Here is a 20,029-nt window from a genome sequence, read left to right as displayed (position 1 = left end):
TTATTCTTCCAGGATGAGAGCTTATTATCTGTCTTCATGAGCACTTGTTATGACCACGCTTTTGGGGGATTCTTTTGTATTAGCTCCCGTATTTTTGAAGAAWACTGTAACTACTAACTACTAGAGTACTGGAAGGCCCCTTCTGGGTTGGAGGAAGAGAGGGGTTTTTCTTTTTTCCTGTTGTTTCATTTTCTTTACCAATGCTGTAGATGGATATCAATATCTGACTATTGATATAAAGAATTTACTTTTTGTGTGTACTTCATTGAAATTAAATTTTGTTTTGTTATAGGTGTTAGAATTAATCTGTACCCGTGAGTCAGGAGCTGTGTTTGAAGCTGGAGGGTTGAACTGTGTTCTGACATTCATTCGTGACAGTGGACACCTTGTTCATAAAGATACTTTACATTCAGCTATGGCTGTAGTATCCAGACTCTGTGGCAAAATGGAGCCTCAGGATTCTTCATTAGAGATCTGTGTGGAATCACTGTCTAGTTTATTAAAACATGAAGACCATCAGGTAATGTAATAGTTGGCTCAATGTGCTGTGAATGTAATTTTCATTATGTTTAATAAAGGAATGACTAGGTAACTTTAATTAGCCTCCCTAACTGTATGTTTACATAGGAGTTGTTATATTTGGGTATTACGATAGTTTCCTTTATAGTTGTAATTATAAGAGAATTAAAACACTGCTTAGTGTTTGACTCCCAAGTGCTGGTGTTTGAATATATTCTTATTTAACCTCTCAAAATGGTATTGAAAAATATCCTGTAACATTTTTCAGTGCATTTTGAGACACTTTSTGAAGTAATTATTGTTTTATGACTGCACCTCAATCACTATAAAATTGAGCATAAGTAAGAGACAGAAATTAATTTGGTTTGTGTTTCTTTTGCCAAACTTAGAGAAGCAATAAAAAGAAGYAAATAATCTTTAGTTAATGCTAAAGTATTGCGCTGAAAGCCAGCTTAAATGATACTAGTAGAGATGCTGCTCCACTTCTTTATTGCAGTTTTACTGACTTGAAATGACCTTGTAAAATCTGGAAAATGAATTGCAGAGGAATTATCTTTTTACTAGTAGAATGCTTTTTGGCCATTTAGCCAAATTCTTGCTGTAGCCTGGCCAGGCTTCTTGTGTGTACTCAGTTCTGAATCCCCATTTCACTCCCACCTCTGTCCTCATTGCTTTCTCTACGTGCACACATCCAGCCTCCAGTCTGGTTTATTAAGCACATCATATTTGGGAAACTAAATATTTTTGCCTGTGAGATAATGAGGTAATTGTTTTMAAATATATTTTTAGATCTGAAAAGTTGTCAGGGGGCTGTCATACATGAGCCATTTCAGAACAAGCTACCATGGTTTTTGGCCATTAAATAATTTTATTAGTACACTAATCATCTGAGGCAAGGTAATCTTGAAATTCARACCATTTAGTCTGTAGAGTTTTAACTGTTTCCCAATTTATAAGGTGTTTGAAAAAAGCAGTTGCTGAGGTTGTTGGAGATGTGAATGAGAGGTCAAATTGACTTGATTGTTCAATAGTTAAAGGTAAGCRTGCTTAAGATTGGACCAGATGATAGAAAATAAATGGGTACTGGTATCCTTGAGAAATGTGTTATGCATGAAACAAGCCTTAGGATTACAGTGTTGGATGTGTAGTATGGATTTGTCCGGTAATGTCCCTTTTCAAGTTCTGTTGCTCCTTACCTCGTTGGATKTGGTCACTTTTTGAGTGGGTTGCCAGTTAGTAATGCCATGGGAGKGATGAGTTCAGACCGCATGAATGTGGCCCCAACAACAGCTTATCTTTAACTTCTGTTTTTTTAACCTTTGTGTTAAACTTGCAACTTGGGAGAAGAAATGTAAATATTTTCTAAATACTCTTAGATGTGAATTGATGCCGCTAATGCAGTGTGTTAAATAAGTGAACCTTTCTTGAGTATTTCTGACAGCTGTTGTGGTAAAGATCCATAAAGTATATACAAATTACATAAAGACTGGCAGAATTGTTTATTTGTATTGTCAGAGAACTGGAGCAAAATGCCAGAGGAGATGAGCAGTGACCATTACACATTAAGGAAAAAATCCCTTGCATGAGAGTACTGATAATTCAGAATGTTTGGCATGCCAGACCATACCAGAAGTCTGCAAACTTAATGGAGATTTAAGATTTTTGTAATCAGAATATCTGGCTAATACTCCACTGTTCTGTGTGTTGATGAGTAACTGTCTTCAAGTCCTTAGTCTGTGATAGCTGACAGTTATTTTAAAAATGGACTGCTGAGTCAACATTTTAGGKAGTAAGCACTATAGTGATTTAGAGTTTGGTAGAGAATAGGGGTTATTGGGTTTTTTAACAATTTCTTGACATCGGTGTGGTTTGCTACCGCTCATCTTTAAAGGCAAATGTGCCTGAAGCAAGTTAACTCAATAGGCCTATGCAAACCTCCTGATCTGAAAGATTGAGACACTTTTAGTATATATATAAGAGGGATGTTAAAGGCAAAACCTTCCTTTCTTTTGAACACTGACACGAAAAGATGTTGGGTCCTTTCCTGGGCAGTTGGCCAACAGTATTTTTTGCTAGATTGTTAAGAGGATCATGAGTAAGCCTTGTTTCCACAGTGTCACTGGGAGGTTTTGTATGTGTTTTGTTGATTGGTTGGATTTTTTCCTCCCTTTAGTGACAAACTAAATTTGGAAGTTTGTTTTTTATTGTCACAAAATTCTTGTGTGTCCCTGTGTCAAAGTGTCCCACTTTGTCCTATTTTTAGGTTTGGTTCAATTGAAAATTTCTTGTGCTTAAGAGAAATTGTATATAGACCTTTAAATAAAATTTGAATTATCAAACTTCAGTGTCAGTATACTGTGGTAGTTTTTAGTTAGTGCATCATTTAATGGCTTATTTGATAGCATTTCTTCTAATAGAAAGAACCAAATTAATATAACATTRTAATATTAGTAGAATATTAATTATATATGTAAAAATAGAACATACTGGAATATTTGGTATTCTGTAAATATAGAAGATAAAACTGCAAAGACATTTTTGTCTTCATTTTTTCTTGAAGCCAAATTTAAAACTCAGTAAATGCATGAAAGCTAGGAAGTAAATCCTCATAGTGCCATTTCTTGCTGTTTTGGAGGTACTTTTGGGGTGTGTGTGCAAGTTTTGTTTTTAAAAGGCTACTTTAACAGTTTCTAACATCAGAATAAACAGAAGGTTAAGTACTCTCTATTTCAAAATGTGGGTTGGTTTTGATTATTTTTCAAACTATTGTCAGAATGGACAGTTGCTAGTGGGGATTATAAATACTTGTATTTCCTGTAACAAGGTGATCTGTAACTAAAAATATTTTGAAAAGGACTTCCAACATGTATTAATTTGACAATTTCATTATTAATGTTTTTCTAGKTTTATTTGGGGTTTTGCTCATATAGGTAAGGACATGCTCATAACGCTGATATTCAGAAATAGTTTCCTTTATTTTTACATATCATCAATGGAGAAAAAAACACAGCAAGAGTACAGTCMTTCAGTGAGCAATTCAGAGCACTGTAGGGTTCTGACTGAGTTTTTGGCCAGACTCCTCCTTTCATTGACTTTGAAGGGAACATGGGAAAATTAAGTTCTTGTAGGTGTTCTCTATTCTTATGGATATCCCCTTAGCATCTTCTCATCTTTAATAATAGATATTTGATCAGTTTCTCTTGCAYATTTTTCTTAGGTTTCAGATGGAGCTTTGAGATGCTTTGCTTCGTTAGCGGACAGATTCACACGGCGTGGAGTTGACCCAGCCCCATTAGCTAAGCATGGATTAACTGAGGAGTTGTTATCTCGCATGGCAGCTGCTGGTGGGACAGTATCAGGACCATCTTCAGCTTGCAAACCTGGACGGAGTAGCACTGGAGCACCATCTACAGCTGCAGACTCGAAATTAAGTAATCAGGTGTCAACTATTGTAAGCCTGTTGTCAACCCTGTGTAGAGGTTCTCCAGTAGTAACACATGTAAGAAATCTTTTTATGCTACAATTTTTTGTTTTCATGGGGCTTTTCCCTTTGTGTACTTCAATATTTGCAAGATTTATGTTGCTCTTTTATATATAGATATACTTATTTATTGATTTTATTTTTATATATGTATGTGCACGCACACATGCACGCACACACTTTAAGTTATTTATAAAGAGGGGAAAAAAGGAAACATTTCATATGGAAATGAAACCCAATTCTGATAGTGTTTTCTAAAGCCTTGTATATTTTTTATTGTTCAGACTTTTAATTATTTCCAGGATCTTCTAAGATCTGAACTTCCAGATTCTATAGAAAGTGCGTTGCAGGGTGATGAGAGATGTGTGCTGGATACCATGCGGTTAGTAGATCTTCTTTTGGTGCTACTGTTCGAAGGGAGAAAAGCCCTGCCAAAATCTAGTGCTGGATCTACAGGCAGGATCCCAGGATTACGAAGACTGGATAGTTCTGGGGAACGTTCTCATCGGCAACTGATAGATTGCATCCGCAGTAAGGATACTGATGCACTGATAGATGCTATTGACACAGGAGGTAAGCAAAAATATCCAAAAAAGAAAATGAGATACTTGCTTTGTCTTTGATTTTTATAATCTATGGTCATAACAAATGCTTAGGTAGTTCATTGAAATTCTTTATATACAAGTTCACTTACTTTGTTAAATACTCAACAGGTCTTGTTAAAAAAGTAATCATACCTATGCTAACTGTTTTTTATTGCAATTAAGAGCCTAAAAATGTCTCCAGAATTATTGAGGATGCTTAAGTTTTTTAAGACCTGCTTTTTATTTAGAGAGTACTGTTGAACTTTAGTTTATGATTGTCAGAACTTTAATTGTCTTATTTAATTATATCTTTCAGCTTTTGAAGTAAATTTTATGGATGATGTAGGACAAACTCTTTTAAACTGGGCCTCAGCTTTTGGAACTCAGGAAATGGTAAATTAGATTTATAGACCCTTAAGGAGTTACGTTGTTTATGTAAAGAAAGATAAAAAACGTATTTTCCCTTTTCTTGTTTAACAGGTAGAATTTCTCTGTGAAAGGGGTGCTGATGTTAACAGAGGTCAGAGGTCATCCTCGTTACATTATGCAGCTTGTTTTGGAAGACCTCAGGTAGCAAAGGTATGAGTTAAACTGAGCCTTATAAAGCCTTACCTACTGACTTTTCATCTTGTTCTGTTCAAAATGTCCTCAGTGCAATATGTTGGACACATGTGCTGTCAAATACTTAACATATTCTTTATGGTGTTTATCAAAACACAGATTTTTCACTATGGTAGGGCAGTCATGAATAAAAGTAGTTTTATATTATAAAAAGCACAGAATGCTTACAAGCACAAGAAGACTGTAGAAAGGATGTAGGAAAAACACATTTGCTACTTAGAAGAAATCCTAATTTTTTTCATACATAAAAATATTTATTCTCAGACTCTCTTACGACATGGTGCAAACCCTGATTTGAGAGATGAAGATGGGAAAACTCCTTTGGACAAAGCTCGGGAAAGGGGGCACAGTGAAGTAGTAGCTATTCTTCAGTCTCCAGGTGAGTGCAGTTTTTAATTCCGTAACACAGCTATACTAAAAATGCTGATATATGTGAAGTTATGCAGTTACTAGAATTTTACTCTATTGAGGTTATTTAAAAAAAAAAGTGACCAACCTTTCTTAGCCCATAAAGTATGCATAAGAACTGTAGTATTTGAAGATGTTGTCAGGTGAGGGGAATTACCAAAGAAATGATTGAGTGGGCATGAACAGTGCCAGTTGTCCTGCTCTTCAGCTGTGGAATGGGGCTAGACTGGGATTTTGTCCCAGTGAACRCAGAGCGTGTCAGCCTTGGTAGCTTCTCTGGTGTCCTTTCTTTCTACATGGGAACTGCACTTTTCCCTGTTTGTGAGAGTTCTGGTGCCACAGGTGGTACKTGCTATCAAACACTTATTCAGCAAGTCATGCTTGTGCAAATGTTACATTTTTAGGAATGCTTGTTCCTGTTCTCGGGTACTTGGATGTTATTAAAGAATAAAAGAAAACTTGTATGTTTTGAAAGTTTTTTTTGTTTGGTTTGTTGATTTTTKCAATTGAATGTATTGAGGAAAAAATTTTCTAGGGGATTGGATGTGTCCTGTCAACAAAGGGGATGAGAAGAAAAAGAAAGATGCAAACAAGGATGAGGAAGAATGTAATGAACCCAAAGGAGATCCAGAAATGGCACCCATATACTTGAAAAGACTATTGCCTGTGTTTGCACAAACATTTCAACAAACTATGTTGCCTTCAATAAGGTAATATTGTCATGACAGACAATTTCTTGATACATGCTTAAAAAAGCCAAAGTAAATCTAAATATTTAAATAATGCAAGTGACAGCCATATTTCTGTTGGAACAGAAATGGTTGTTTGGAAAATGTTGCAGGAGTGATTTTTTATTTAATATTTTAAGCAGCATTTTTTCATTTGTGTGTAAGTGATGTGTTGGAAAAAACATGGTTGGTTAGTCATGGCAGAGCAGAGCATACTCTTGACTATAGCAGCATGATGGAAGAATACTACTTGTAGAGTATGTAGTATACACTATGCATACAGGATTTGGTTACAGGTGTTTGTAGCCACTGTAATAAAAGTTGGCGTTTGGTAGAGGAAGAATAATAAAATGGTATCAAGATGTGGTCATTGGAAAATCAGCAAGATTAGAAAAAACTCTTTTAGATGGTTTAAGGAGACTTACTGTCACCTTATTTACTGGAGAATACTTTTAAGTCTCTTGAATAGCAAAAATGTAGTCTAATTTATTACTTAGAAAGRAATACTGTGCGTGGCAAAATGGTTGTGATAAATTACTTCTGATCATAACCTCTTTGACTTTTATRCTACAAATGTGACATTTATTCCAATCTCTTGTGTATGTTCCCAGTGTTCATAGGTACTTCGGGTGAAAGTGCAAGATAGGCCTGTATTAGAGAGAGACTCCACATGAGCTGATGATAGAAAGCTTAAACTAGGTCATTTTAAATGAAGCACATAAGAAACTGTGTTAACAGTCTATGCATGATTAAGTGTTGTTGCAAATTGTGCGAAGAGGTAGCTGATTCTCTATTTTAAAGCTCTCTTTCTGAATCATAAAAACGATGTTTTTRTAAGTCAGTCAAAAAAATTCATCTTTAACCCTACAGAAGTGACTTGCTTTCAAATTAATTACAGTTCTTAGTGTGGAAAGCTGCATGATCTAATAGTACTTTCAGAGTTAAAAATTATAGGGATCTCGAAACATGAGAAATATATGACTAAAATGAAAGGCTGGATACTTCTGAGGGTTAGACTGATAGTGATATAGAATAAAAAAATACCAGAGGTTCATTATTCTAGGACTTACTAACCATAACTAAATTTGGTACCAATAAGAACTGAAACAGATTAAATTTTGTGTGTTTTGATGACATACATAGATTACAAAAGAAGTTTTATCTTGAACCTTTTTGTTGCATTGATTACTGCTTGCTTTATCATTGTAAGAATCTTTTGTTTTTCTACTATCTCTTAAAGGAAAGCAAGTCTTGCMCTCATTAGAAAAATGATACATTTTTGTTCTGAGGCGCTTCTGAAAGAGGTTTGTGACTCTGATGCTGGCCACAATCTGCCCACAATATTGGTTGAGATAACAGCTACAGTGCTTGATCAAGAGGTAGGAAGAAAGAAAATATTATGCTTTTATGAAACCAGTGCAAAAAAGGGAGTTATATTTGCACATGTTAATAGTGTCCATCTATGACYATGTGTGAAGTTCAGCATGAAATTATAAATTTAAGTAACAAGATATCCTTTACTTTCTTTTCATCCCAATGCATTACAGGATGATGATGATGGCCATTTGTTAGCCTTGCAAATCATAAGGGATTTAGTGGATAAAGGTGGTGATCTTTTTCTTGACCAACTGGCTAGACTTGGTGTAATTAGTAAAGTGTCAACTTTGGCGGGGCCGTCATCTGACGATGAAAATGAAGAGGAGTCTAAACCTGAGAAGGTAAGTTTATGGAATAGATAGCTTTATTTGTTACTGTGAAACTGACACTTCTAGTAAATTTTTCATTGTTATGAAAATGGCCAGGGCAAGTTAGTTAGGATATTAAATTAATGCTTGTTGGATGCCGCTTATTTTGTTTTCTTCTCTACCTTTATTTTCTGTTAGCATATTATTAATTGCTGAGTTTTTCTCTTCATAATTCCTTGTGGTCAAGTTGTTTGGCACTTGTTTTGTCCAGTGTTTAGAAAGTGACTATTAAACAAAATAAATCCTTCCTGAAGTGTATTCATGTCGGAAGTATATATCTTTCAATGTTTCATTCATCGAATAATTTAAGATGTTTTAAATGTTGTTACGAAATATATTAAATATATAGAAAAGCAAATAATCTTCTGCTTAATGAAAGCAGTAAATGCATATTGAAGTTATTTATTACTTTCCAAGTTTTATTGCCTGTCAGGTGAACTGAATGGATAACAGACTTCTTCTGTTACCAATTCAATTAAATTTCTATTAAATCTTAAGTGTATAGTCAAATTATTTTATTGTGAGATTTGGGCTGTCTGGGKTTTTTTTTTGGGAGGGCACTGTTTTTTGGTTGCTATGTTTTTTAATGTTTAAATATTAAAAGTCATCTGGACATGGTCCTTGATAACTAGTCATACATGGCCCTGCCTGAGCAGGGGTTTGGACAAGATGGCCTCCAGAGATTTCTTTCAACCTCAGTCATTTTGTCATCCTTTTCTCACAATTCAAGTTTTGAACAGAGATGGATGTTGCAGGCAGTAGGCTATTGTTACTGTCAAGTAGATGAAGCTCTATGTGAGAAACTTCTAAGAAGTGCCTTATTCTATTAAAGAATACTTTTAAGGATATGTTTTACAGGTAGACATAGTACAGTTCCTACACTTTTGGTTTGAATAATACTTCTAAAGCATTATAAAAATGTCTGTGTTTTTTGTGCATTGGTTTTTCTTTTGTTAGGTGTTCTTTTCCTTTTTTTTTAAATGGATTGGAAATTTTTTTGATTCTTGCTYCTGCTTAATACACTGTTATTACAGGAGGATGAACCACAGGAGGATGCTAAAGAACTGCAACAGGGTAAACCGTACCACTGGAGAGACTGGTCAATCATTAGGGGAAGGGACTGCCTGTATATCTGGAGTGATGCTGCAGCCCTGGAGCTATCTAATGGTAGTAATGGATGGTTCAGATTTATCTTGGATGGAAAGCTGGCCACAATGTATTCCAGTGGGAGCCCTGAAGGGGGATCTGACAGTTCAGGTAGGTTTTTTACAATTCAAGTCCAGGTTAAGTTTTGAAACTGTTACATTTGTTTATATCATTTGATTTGAGCTATTTTGTTTTGCAGGAATTGGCTTACTAAATAGTAAAGGATGTAAACAGGTGGAAGGTGGTCAGTTAATTGTGATGCATTTTTTCAGATAGCATGTGGCCATAACTTGGCTTTCTTGGTGAATTGTGTTGAGTAAACATCTTGCCAGTAAAAGTGTATTAACTTTTCGTTTTGATTCTTCTCCATGCGTACTTAATTGTTTCACCCCAGTCATTAAAAGCACTTTGTAATGGCCATCCCAGGAAAAGCAGGTTGAAATGATGATTTATTGTTTGCTTCTAGCTAGTAGAATGAATTTGCATGTGTTTGAAGACAAAGTAATGGAAAGTTTCTCATCGAGATTGGGAAACAAATTACAGTGTCTTAATCGTTTGTTGGAGAGAGGATAAGGGAACAGACCTTATGCACTGGCAATGCACAGCTGGTTCTGATTTTCTGTACAGAATACACAACTTGTTCTGGATGCAGAAACAACCCTCCTTTTATTGTTCTGCCTTTTTTTGTAGCAGTTCATTTATTTATGAACCTGCAGACATAAAATGCTTTGCAATATTACTGTATTTTCAACCAGCCATTGAGTGTAAAACCAGAACATATTATGATTCAGGATGGAAATGAAGTGTTAATGACTTCATGCATCAAGGTTGGGGCAAGAAGACAAAGTGTAATGTAGTGTTTCTGATTATAATGTAGCTGAAAACCACTTACAGTTTTTTTTTTTTATCAGAAAATKTATCTTTGCATTCACTTTAATAAGTTTAATACCTTTAGAGGTAAACAAATCCTGTGTTGAGATACTCATTTATGATACAATACAATTTTAAGAAGATCAATGAAGATAATTTTTTTAATTCTCAAAGCCCCTGGTTGCCAAATATTTTTTGCTTCTAAATGGGCAGGGGGATGAGACTGTTTCTGTACAAGATGAGTGGAATGGGGTCAGCTCAGATGAACTTGGAGTAAAGAGAACTTAAATGCTCAATCTGATTTCTCTTTTAAGATGTTACTTCAAATCAGTCTTTTAAAAAAGACTGAATAAATCCCAAGTTTTTAACAAGATAGCTAGGACAGACATTATGGAGGGAAAGGAGCTGAGTGTGGAAYTGAGGCTTCTTGCATTACGTAGTCAAATAGACATCTACTAAGATTGCTGATGTTGCAGTGCAGTTTGCCTGATCTTTAACCATGAGCTCTAAGCATGTGCAGCAGCCTTTTTTACTTGAGAAATTAATACTTGTTAACTAAAATGAGTGCAGTACAGTATAGACTCAGAATAGTATCTTTAAGTCCTGAACTGTACTATATGTTCTGCTGTCCTAAATCATTACTGATTAATCTCATGGCATTTTTTTAGTAACGTCACAACTGGCAAGAATATAGACGGTTGAATAGTGAAATCTGTTAGTGTGTATTGCATGATGGAGGTTGGGGTGGGCAGGCAAGAATATAGATTTTCAACATTTTGGAAGGTCTGTACTCACCCCTCTCCACATTAACTCTATACTTGTTTTGTTTGAATTTGTAGAAAAAAAATTCAATGCAAAAATTGAAATTTAATGGTAATTCTTAAGTTTTATGTAAGTCTCAAAATTCTGTCCAAGAGAACCTGAAATTATTCCCAACAAACATGTATAAATATAGTACTTTCAGTGCAACATGCGATATAATAAATTTATTAAAATAAAATTATGGAAATTTTTAAACATTTCATTAACAATTTTCATWTGCGTATCAAAATTATTTTTAGAAGCCTTCTGAAGTGTATGCTATGAAATTTAAGCAGTAAAAGATGTTATGCCTCAAATGCATATTAATTTTTGCATAGAGTTTATTTTTTTATATTCTAAAACAATGAAAGGGCAGGTTAAAAAAGCTTAGAACTTGTCACTGCAGCCAAAGGAAAACAGCAATCTTACAAATGTRTAGACTATAAAGGCTGTATTTATCAAATCAGTATGCTGAAAGATATTTGTTAACTTTGAAGCTGAGTTACAATATTTAATAAGGTGTTTCCATTTTTACTTTCAATGGGATTTTTAAAAATTATATACTCAGCCTTTGAATGATTAAAATATAAATATGTAATTTAATAGAAAYGGTGGGGTTTTCAAATTTTTTTTAAAAATTCATATATCTGAAAATTCACTTTTGAGAATAGTTCATGCTGGCCAAACTGTTTTTTTCCCTTTTTTCGAAGACCAGAAGTTTATAATGAATATCTTTGATCTTCCCATTATAATTACAATGATGAATTAATACATCTTTCAGAAAGAGTTGCATTGTTGCATTGCAGCTTTGATGGGATTGTGGAATAAATCACAGTTGAAGTGATTTCTTCACTGGGAAGAAATATAGAACACTTTAAGACCCTTAATTTCAAATTTAATTTTGCATTGAATGTACTGAGTTGTTTTGCTCTTGAAAAAAAAAATTAGACATGTAATGTTGAAAACAGTTGTTGGAAAAAAAATTGTTTCTTTTTAAATAGAAAGTAGGAGTGAGTTCCTTGAGAAGTTGCAGAGAGCTCGAAGCCAAGTAAAACCATCTACCACAAGCCAACCAATTTTATCAACACCAGGGCCAACTAAACTTACAGTAGGAAACTGGTCACTGACCTGTTTAAAAGAAGGAGAAATTGCTATTCACAATTCTGATGGTCAGCAAGCTACAATACTGAAAGAAGATCTGCCAGGCTTTGTGTTTGAATCCAACAGAGGAACGAAGCATTCGTTTACAGCTGAAACCTCCTTGGGTAAGTATGTAGGTATGTGTTATGTGCAGGTAGGAACAAGTGTATGTGAGGTAGTTTTATTTGTTGCTTTTCATACCTATGAGGAGATGTGACTTATCTAAAATACATGTTACAGGGTCAGAATTTGTGACTGGCTGGACCGGCAAAAGAGGTAGAAAACTGAAATCTAAACTGGAGAAGACAAAGCAAAAGGTTGGTGTACATCTGTGAATTTTATACTTAGAATATAATTGAGTTTGTTTTATATTACAACATTTTTATGGAGGTGTAGTTTGCTCTTAGAGGATTAAAATTTGTGTCTGATTTCAACCAGACACAATTTTATGTGAGGCTTGAAGGGGAAAGCATCAGTTAGAGCAAAGCATTTCTTCAGGTGCTTTTATCCAACAGTCTTAATAAACTCTGTGCTCCTCTAGAAGAAAACAAATTAAAAAAACCCAAAAAATGGGAAAATCCAGTCTTCCTGACTTGGCATTTGTATAATTCTGTAGGTTTTGCAGTTTACTTTCTTATTTTTTATGCTTCAAGAAAAGATGTTATAATCAATACTACCGTTGTGTAAGAGCCATATAATTCATCCAGGTTCTAATTTCAGACTGGATATTGTGACAGGATGTTGGAAGTGAACAGTCTGCAYTGTAGTAGTTAGGGTAGTGAAGCAAAATGAGTAAACACCCTAATTTTAGATATCTTTAAAATTCTTTCTCTTCAAACTGAGGGGGATGAAAGAGGAACTAAGAAATCAAATGTTAAGCTCTTACAAAAAGCCCCACAAAATAACAATATGTTCTGTGATCCACTGATGCCAAGGACTCAGGCTAATCTTTAGTGTTGAACTGTCTTGCAGTTTCTAACAGCACAGCCAATATATTCTGTACCTTATATCTGCAGCATGTAAAGACATATACCTTAGGAAATGTGATGCTAAATTGAAAATTGAAGTACTGTTGAAATATTGAAATGTATGTGAATGATAATAGGTGTGATGATGAAAGAGACCTGAAATTGCATTGTGTAGCTCTGAAGCTTGTGTAATATATTATTGTAATACATATAATGATAATGAAAAGGAAAGATTTAATAAGATCTTACCAAATCTGAGTCTTGTGTGAACAAAATTTTTACAATAAGAGGTCATATAGGAACTTTGTCTGAATTCATTCAAGGAATGTTGACAGAGCATTTAGACCAAATATGAAACCTGCTTAATTTGACATTAAAAAAGATTACTTGTTCCATGATACAGTTCTAAAAGAAAGATTGACAGATTAAGAGTCATACCTTTTCCTCCTACCTTTCTGTAGTTTAATGTAAGTTTCATTTCTGTTAGTGAGATTCTGTGTATTCCTGTTTATTTCTCCTGTACCTTTTCCCTTTCACAACCTTTGCCATTTCATGATGCACAGTGGGTTTTTATTCTCCCCTATTTCGCTGTCTGTCATGGACCTATTTAAAACAAAGATGCCCATATTTGCAGTATCTGCAAGTATAATACCAGTCTCATTACAGTGGTGTATGACTTCTGATTATCAAAATCCATTTGTAGGTTCGCACTATGGCAAGAGATTTATATGATGATCATTTTAAAGCAGTTGAAAGTATGCCTCGAGGAGTAGTTGTAACACTGAGGAACATAGCAACACAGTTAGAGTCTGCATGGGAACTTCATGCAAACAGGCAGGTAAGTGTATCTCCTTCATTTTTATTGTATGACATCACTGGAAATCACATAATGTTCAGACTAGTCTGTCATGATGTAAAGGAGAGTCATAGTATGTCAGCCTGTAATGTGGGGAATTCTAATGCATGTATTGCCTATTCAGGTACTTTACTAGGACATTATTTTTCAATTGAAGCAAGTGAACAGACTGTTACCTTGTTTCATGATAATGATCTTTTTCTCTTTCAGTGCATTGAGGGAGAGAATACTTGGAGAGATTTAATGAAGACTGCTCTGGAAAACTTAATTGTTCTGTTGAAGGATGAGAATACTATTTCTCCATATGAAATGTGCAGTAGTGGCTTAGTTCAGTCGTTGCTGACAGTTTTGAATAATGTGAGTTTATAGACCTAAGTCTTTATAGAAAAWCTTCCTTAAAAGAATGAAATGAAGRTGTGTGCCATAATATAAAAGATTCGTTATAAGTATGTCCTTTTCCCATCTTGGTGAAAATCAGGTAGACTGCTCCAGTTAATGGTCTTCTTAGTGAAGATAAGCTAATAGATTGCTTTCATTTGAATGAGCTTTTAAAAATCTTTAAATCAATGCTGGTCAGGTGTAATGGCTGATGGTTAGCTTTTCACATGCAGACTTTCAATAGGGAATTCAATGAGACTTGCATAGATGTTTTTGCCTGCACAAAAAAAAAATTACTTCATGTTAAATGTAACTTTTTTTCTTCTAGAATGTTGATTTAGATGTGAAACAAGACTGTAGTCAACTGGTAGAGAGGATAAACGTTTTCAAAACTGCATTCAGTGAAAATGAGGATGATGAAAGGTAAAAATAATACGAAACCAGGAAAATGCCCTTTGAAATTGTGAAACAGTATGGCATGTTTAAAAGATTGTAAAGAYAAAGTAGCTGTTATTTCCGTTGAAATGGGATAGAAAATTGATCTTGGATAGCAGCATCTAATATTAAAGTAGCAATTGAAAATTTTTATCTGTACGAGTCAACTTAGAGAATGTCTGTTGAGAGAATAAAGGTGACTTGTGCTTTGCTGTGCAGATTAGTATCTTTCTTACTGTGCTGTAACCCTGTGACTAGAACAGATASCATCAGTAGAAATACCATGCTGAGATAGTTGCCTCAGCTGGATCCTGTTTTCTGAGATACTGTAGAATTTTTTTGTTTGTTTTATGGTAACATAGTAACTGTTCTCTTTMACAGTCGTCCAGCAGTTGCATTAATTCGCAAATTGATAGCAGTGTTAGAATCTATTGAACGTCTACCTCTCCATTTGTATGATACACCAGGATCTACGTATAATCTTCAGGTAAATGCACAGTGAAAACATACCACAATGAGTGATGCACAAGTGAAGGCTGTATGTTACACATCTTGTCTGTGAGAATCGTATTCTTGTAGAAATAAATAATTACGTAAAGAACAACCAAATTTTGGCATCTGTTTCCTCTGGCACTTAAATGCATGGGTGTTCTTTTACTGTCACTTTAACACTGTGAGGTAAAAGTAAATTTTAATTGAAGAGATAATGTGCTCTTTCTTTTGTCTTCAGGTATTTTTGTCTTTATATAGGAATATGCCTTCTAATGTTACTACAATTACAGGACATTTATTTGTAAGAAACAGGGGATGCGCTTTAACCATTTAAAGGGTCCCATCTAGGGCTCTATGTTCATTTGGTAATACAAGATACCTCTGGGCTCAGTAGCTTCTTGTACAGGAAACTTGGTGGTTTGGCAAAAAAATATTACTTGTTTTTTCCCAGTTTGTGTGGAGTCTTTCTTTTTTTCTATTTGCAAGCACACTTTTGGATTTTGGAATATGGTAGGGTAGTATAAGTATTTGTGGTTTCATGTTAAATGTCTAGGAGATAGTTACAAAAAGTTGCAAAACCACTGTTGCTGTTCAATATTTTTRAAAGAAAATTTCATTTTCTATATTACAGTATTTGCTAATCAACTAATAAAAGCTATGAAAACATAGGAAAAGTGAGAAAATGTTAGCTGAATGTTTTATTGACTTATACATTTACTATCATAGTAAAGAAATGTTTGGTTAATAGATAAAAAGGTAGTACTAGGAAATTACTTTTTAAAGCATTTGATTAGAATATAGTGTTTAATTTGTGCACAAAGATACTTGATAGGGCGCTGAAATGGTCATAGTGAAATACGCTGTTTTTCTTAAAATTTCAAAACCTAAACAKGGAAGCCTGTAGTAATGTTTAGCTCTTCTTTCAGATATTGACAAGGCGCTTGAGGTTTCGATTGGAACGAGCCTCAGGGGAGACATCTTTAATAGATCGAACTGGTAGAATGCTAAAGATGGAGCCATTGGCAACTGTTGAATCTCTAGAACAGTATCTCCTGAAAATGGTGAGCTACATACCACACACAGAGTTCACAAGGAACAGTTACATTCTCCTTCTTTAATTTGATTTATTTTCTTTCATATGTAGGTAGCAAAGCAATGGTACGACTTTGATAGGGCATCATTTGTTTTTGTGCGAAAACTACGAGAAGGCCAAACATTTGTGTTCAGGCATCAACATGATTTTGATGAAAATGGAATTATTTACTGGATTGGAACAAATGCAAAGTGAGTTTTTCAAAGCTAGATATTTAAAACTCAGACATAATAAACAGTAGTACATGAGGCAGGATGTGGACCAAGGAGTCATAATGAAATGAAATCTGTTATTTTCTTAAAAGTGGGAGGAATCTTTTACTCAATAGAATTGCATTTCTTTTGGATTTGCTTAAATAATGGAAAAATATTAATCACTTGTGTTGAGAATTTGTATGCTTCCCTAAGAAATGAAGGAGTGGCAAAGCTTGGGTCTTTGTTTTTGCTTGACATGGTTCTGTTTAATTTTGTTGATTCGGGTTTGGGGTTTTTTTCTTTGCTACTGTGGTTTTACAAAACCAAACAAAGTGATGTTTGGCACGTATCTGAAGTTGTCTAAGAATCTGAAGTTCTGTTCATGATTTTGGTTTGTGATAAAGTCAGCTGTCATGCAATTTACAGTAAATGTCAAATTTTGCTGAAACSAGTTTTTTAATAAGTAATAATTGAACAGTACTTTTTTTTTAATACAGAACTGCATATGAGTGGGTAAATCCAGCAGCCTATGGATTAGTAGTGGTTACATCCTCAGAAGGAAGAAATCTGCCTTATGGTCGTTTGGAAGACATCCTGAGCCGTGACAGTTCAGCTCTCAATTGTCACACTAATGATGATAAGAATGCTTGGTTTGCCATAGATCTTGGCCTTTGGGTTATACCATCAGCTTACACATTACGTCATGCTCGAGGTTATGGACGATCTGCTCTCAGAAATTGGGTTTTCCAGGTATCTAAGGATGGACAGAACTGGACTACTTTGTATACTCATGTTGATGACTGTAGTCTCAATGAACCAGGGTATGTCGGTCTGTTTTATTACTTTTGGTAAAACTGAGTGCAGTTAAAAATGTACTTAACTGTAGACTAACTTAATGTGTACTGTAGTTGTAGTCATGTATCTCTCTAAAGAAGTCGTGGGTGRCACAAATTATCAAGGATGGGACAGAAAATAAGTGATTTATAAGTTCTCTGTATGGTTCACACGATGGTATTTGTGCTTTTCTGTTGTTGTAAAGTTTGCATTTTATTTTTTGACAAAATTGTAACACCAACACTCATCGAAAGTTTTTGCCTGGTGCTAATAGGTTTATATATATTGYAATATGCATACATGATGAGCATTATGGTTTTGTTTGCTCTGGTACTAAGAGTTTTTGGTTTTGCCTTTTTTTTCTTCTGTTACCTGCCAACACCCCTTTCTAATAAACTTAAAGGTCTACAGCAACATGGCCTTTAGATCCTCCAAAAGATGAGAAACAAGGTTGGAGACATGTTAGAATAAAACAGATGGGAAAGAATGCCAGTGGGCAAACACACTACCTCTCCCTGTCTGGATTTGAACTTTATGGCACTGTGAATGGAGTATGTGAAGATCAGCTGGGTAAGAAAAAGAATGTGTATATCCTATTTGTTTCTTAAAAGTTCTAATGAGCATACAATATAAAAATCAGTATGAAAAAGGTTGGTTAGAAATAAGCAAAAAAGAACTTGCTTAGAAATAAGCTCAAAATTGTTCCCTTGTCAATACTTTTAGGTCTTTTCAATTTACATTTCTTGTAGGAAAAGCTGCTAAAGAAGCTGAAGCAAATCTGAGAAGGCAGCGACGTCTGGTCCGTTCTCAGGTGTTAAAATACATGGTTCCAGGAGCTCGTGTAATCAGAGGAATTGATTGGAAATGGAGAGATCAGGATGGAAGCCCACAGGGCGAAGGCACTGTTACAGGAGAATTGCATAATGGTGAGCATGAATTGCCTGAGTTTATAAATGTCTGTTGCATGATTAGATCATGCAGCGTGGGTAACAATAAGTATTTCCTTTTTAATGTCTTGATAAAGTTGGTAAAATTTTAAATACTTTGGAGGGAAGAAGCTAAAAATAGTACAGTTGTTGGGGTGCATTTGTAAAATGCCATTTGAGCGCATGAAAAAAATTTTTGCTGTAAATGAAGTTTATATGGCTTTTGTTAATTAAAATATTAAACTGTTACTAAAACATGAAACCTATTTTGAGAACTGTTACAAAGTGTATCAAGGTGAGTGGTGCAAACTGATAAATTAAGCTTTGGGCCTGCAACATCTGTGATTACCTTCTTCATTTCTTCTAGCTGAGCATTTGCAGTATTTTTCTTGACTTGTTATATACTATACCTTTCCTACCTTGCAAAGCTTCTTTGGGCTCAAGTTATTTTTTTTAGTTAAWGCACAAAAAGTTATTAACTTAAAGAGCAAAATAAAAACCTGCAACAGCCAGGGAAGTCAGTGCTCAAAAGCTAAAATATTGAAGAGGCTCCAGGAGAGATGATGATCTTGTCAGCTGAGTGTGCTTTCCACCTTTTTCCTTCTCTTCCCCCTTTCTGAGGTATAYAAGACTTGCCTTGTTTCTGAAGCACCTTCAGTCACTCTCAGGCTCATTCATAGCCTGACTTGAAAGTTTCTTCTAGTTTGTTGAGTTGTCAGCTCTCAAATGTGCAGAAATGTCCAAAGCACTGTGTCTTAAARTGTTTTGAAACTGAACCTTATTTAAGCTGTTCAGTATAGCTTGTAGGGAAGGCTTCCATTATCTGTATATTTTTCTTATCAAATGTGCAGTGTCCATAGCTCCATTATAACTTTGGAAACTTTAGGTTTTATTGGTGAGTAGTGTTCTATCRAATCAGGGCTGATGCCAAACCATCTTATTTCAGTCACAGGTTTCTGTTTTCTGTTTTCATACAGAATTTTGAAAACAGTATCTCATTTACTTTTTGGTTGTTGTTCACAAATTTAGACAAATTTTGAGTTGTTTTAGACCTGTAATGATAGATCAGTACAATTTCAAGTACATAATATGTACTTAAGACTTGCTCAGATTTAAGACTGCTTGTAATTAATACTTTAGGGAAAGGAACTATACAAAACAAAAACAGGTATTTAGTTATACTTTGATCAAATACCTGGTTCAGATGTTCATAAAGAGGAAAAATTATATTGTTGGACTATAGTATGGAACTTTTAGTTTGTATTTGATAAAAGCAGCAAATAAATTGTAGAAGAAAAAAACCTCAGATTTGCTTCACAACTTTACCCTTAAAAGGTTTACTGACATGAAGCTACTCAGATACAGTTCATGAAGAAGGAATAAAATCATACAAGAGTAACATGATCTAAACATCATTTGGGGATTAGATGTCTACTTATATCTGAAAACTACCCATTTTAAACTACTTTTCCCCCAGAGTGCTATTTCTAAATAGCAAGTTGCCTATGATCATCTGTTTTGGTCTAAGAGTGGTGACTTTTGGATAGTCAAAAGCTGAAGATGCACCTGACAGTAATAAAAAGAATATTTTACTTGATATTGGCTGTCTTCCGTTTTAATAAAAATGGGTGTGTATCTGGACCTGACATTTGTTTTAACTTTGAGATTGCAAAAATCTCTAAGCTTTAGAGATTTCATTTTTGAAGGAAATGTGTTATCCATTAAAATAATTACGCCAACATTTGTTGCAGTTAAGATACAATGAGAAATATTAGGAGGGATTTTTTAAGTGACTCTTACATTGTGTTAC

The 20,029-nt window shown here is 34.6% G+C and overlaps 1 protein-coding gene across 9 annotated transcripts in view; it reads left to right on the top strand.

The window, feature by feature from the left end:
* Positions 1-20,029, top strand: part of HECTD1 (HECT domain E3 ubiquitin protein ligase 1) — a 60,381-nt gene that overhangs the window by 17,634 nt on the left and 22,718 nt on the right. For 4 of the 9 annotated variants that reach the window (XM_057383011.1, XM_057386253.1, XM_057385459.1 and 1 more), the window contains exons 4-24: positions 293-520; positions 3,737-4,018; positions 4,285-4,573; positions 4,901-4,977; positions 5,065-5,163; positions 5,470-5,584; positions 6,149-6,323; positions 7,582-7,720; positions 7,889-8,059; positions 9,121-9,343; positions 11,905-12,180; positions 12,284-12,360; positions 13,715-13,849; positions 14,078-14,224; positions 14,574-14,668; positions 15,062-15,167; positions 16,099-16,233; positions 16,317-16,456; positions 16,957-17,280; positions 17,697-17,863; positions 18,043-18,219. In XM_057383011.1, the coding sequence (XP_057238994.1) occupies positions 293-520; positions 3,737-4,018; positions 4,285-4,573; positions 4,901-4,977; positions 5,065-5,163; positions 5,470-5,584; positions 6,149-6,323; positions 7,582-7,720; positions 7,889-8,059; positions 9,121-9,343; positions 11,905-12,180; positions 12,284-12,360; positions 13,715-13,849; positions 14,078-14,224; positions 14,574-14,668; positions 15,062-15,167; positions 16,099-16,233; positions 16,317-16,456; positions 16,957-17,280; positions 17,697-17,863; positions 18,043-18,219 (3,577 nt within the window). The remainder of the gene's footprint in view (positions 1-292; positions 521-3,736; positions 4,019-4,284; positions 4,574-4,900; positions 4,978-5,064; positions 5,164-5,469; positions 5,585-6,148; positions 6,324-7,581; positions 7,721-7,888; positions 8,060-9,120; positions 9,344-11,904; positions 12,181-12,283; positions 12,361-13,714; positions 13,850-14,077; positions 14,225-14,573; positions 14,669-15,061; positions 15,168-16,098; positions 16,234-16,316; positions 16,457-16,956; positions 17,281-17,696; positions 17,864-18,042; positions 18,220-20,029) is intronic. The other 5 variants (XM_057384648.1, XM_057382178.1, XM_057383821.1 and 2 more) reach the window with 3 other exon arrangements.

The sequence above is a fragment of the Malurus melanocephalus genome, unplaced genomic scaffold (genome assembly GCF_030028575.1).
Source record: "Malurus melanocephalus ecotype Western Australia unplaced genomic scaffold, MMel_1.1 scaffold_0, whole genome shotgun sequence".
Classification (NCBI taxonomy): Eukaryota; Metazoa; Chordata; class Aves; order Passeriformes; family Maluridae; genus Malurus; species Malurus melanocephalus.
This window is presented reverse-complemented; position numbering and strand designations above follow the sequence as displayed.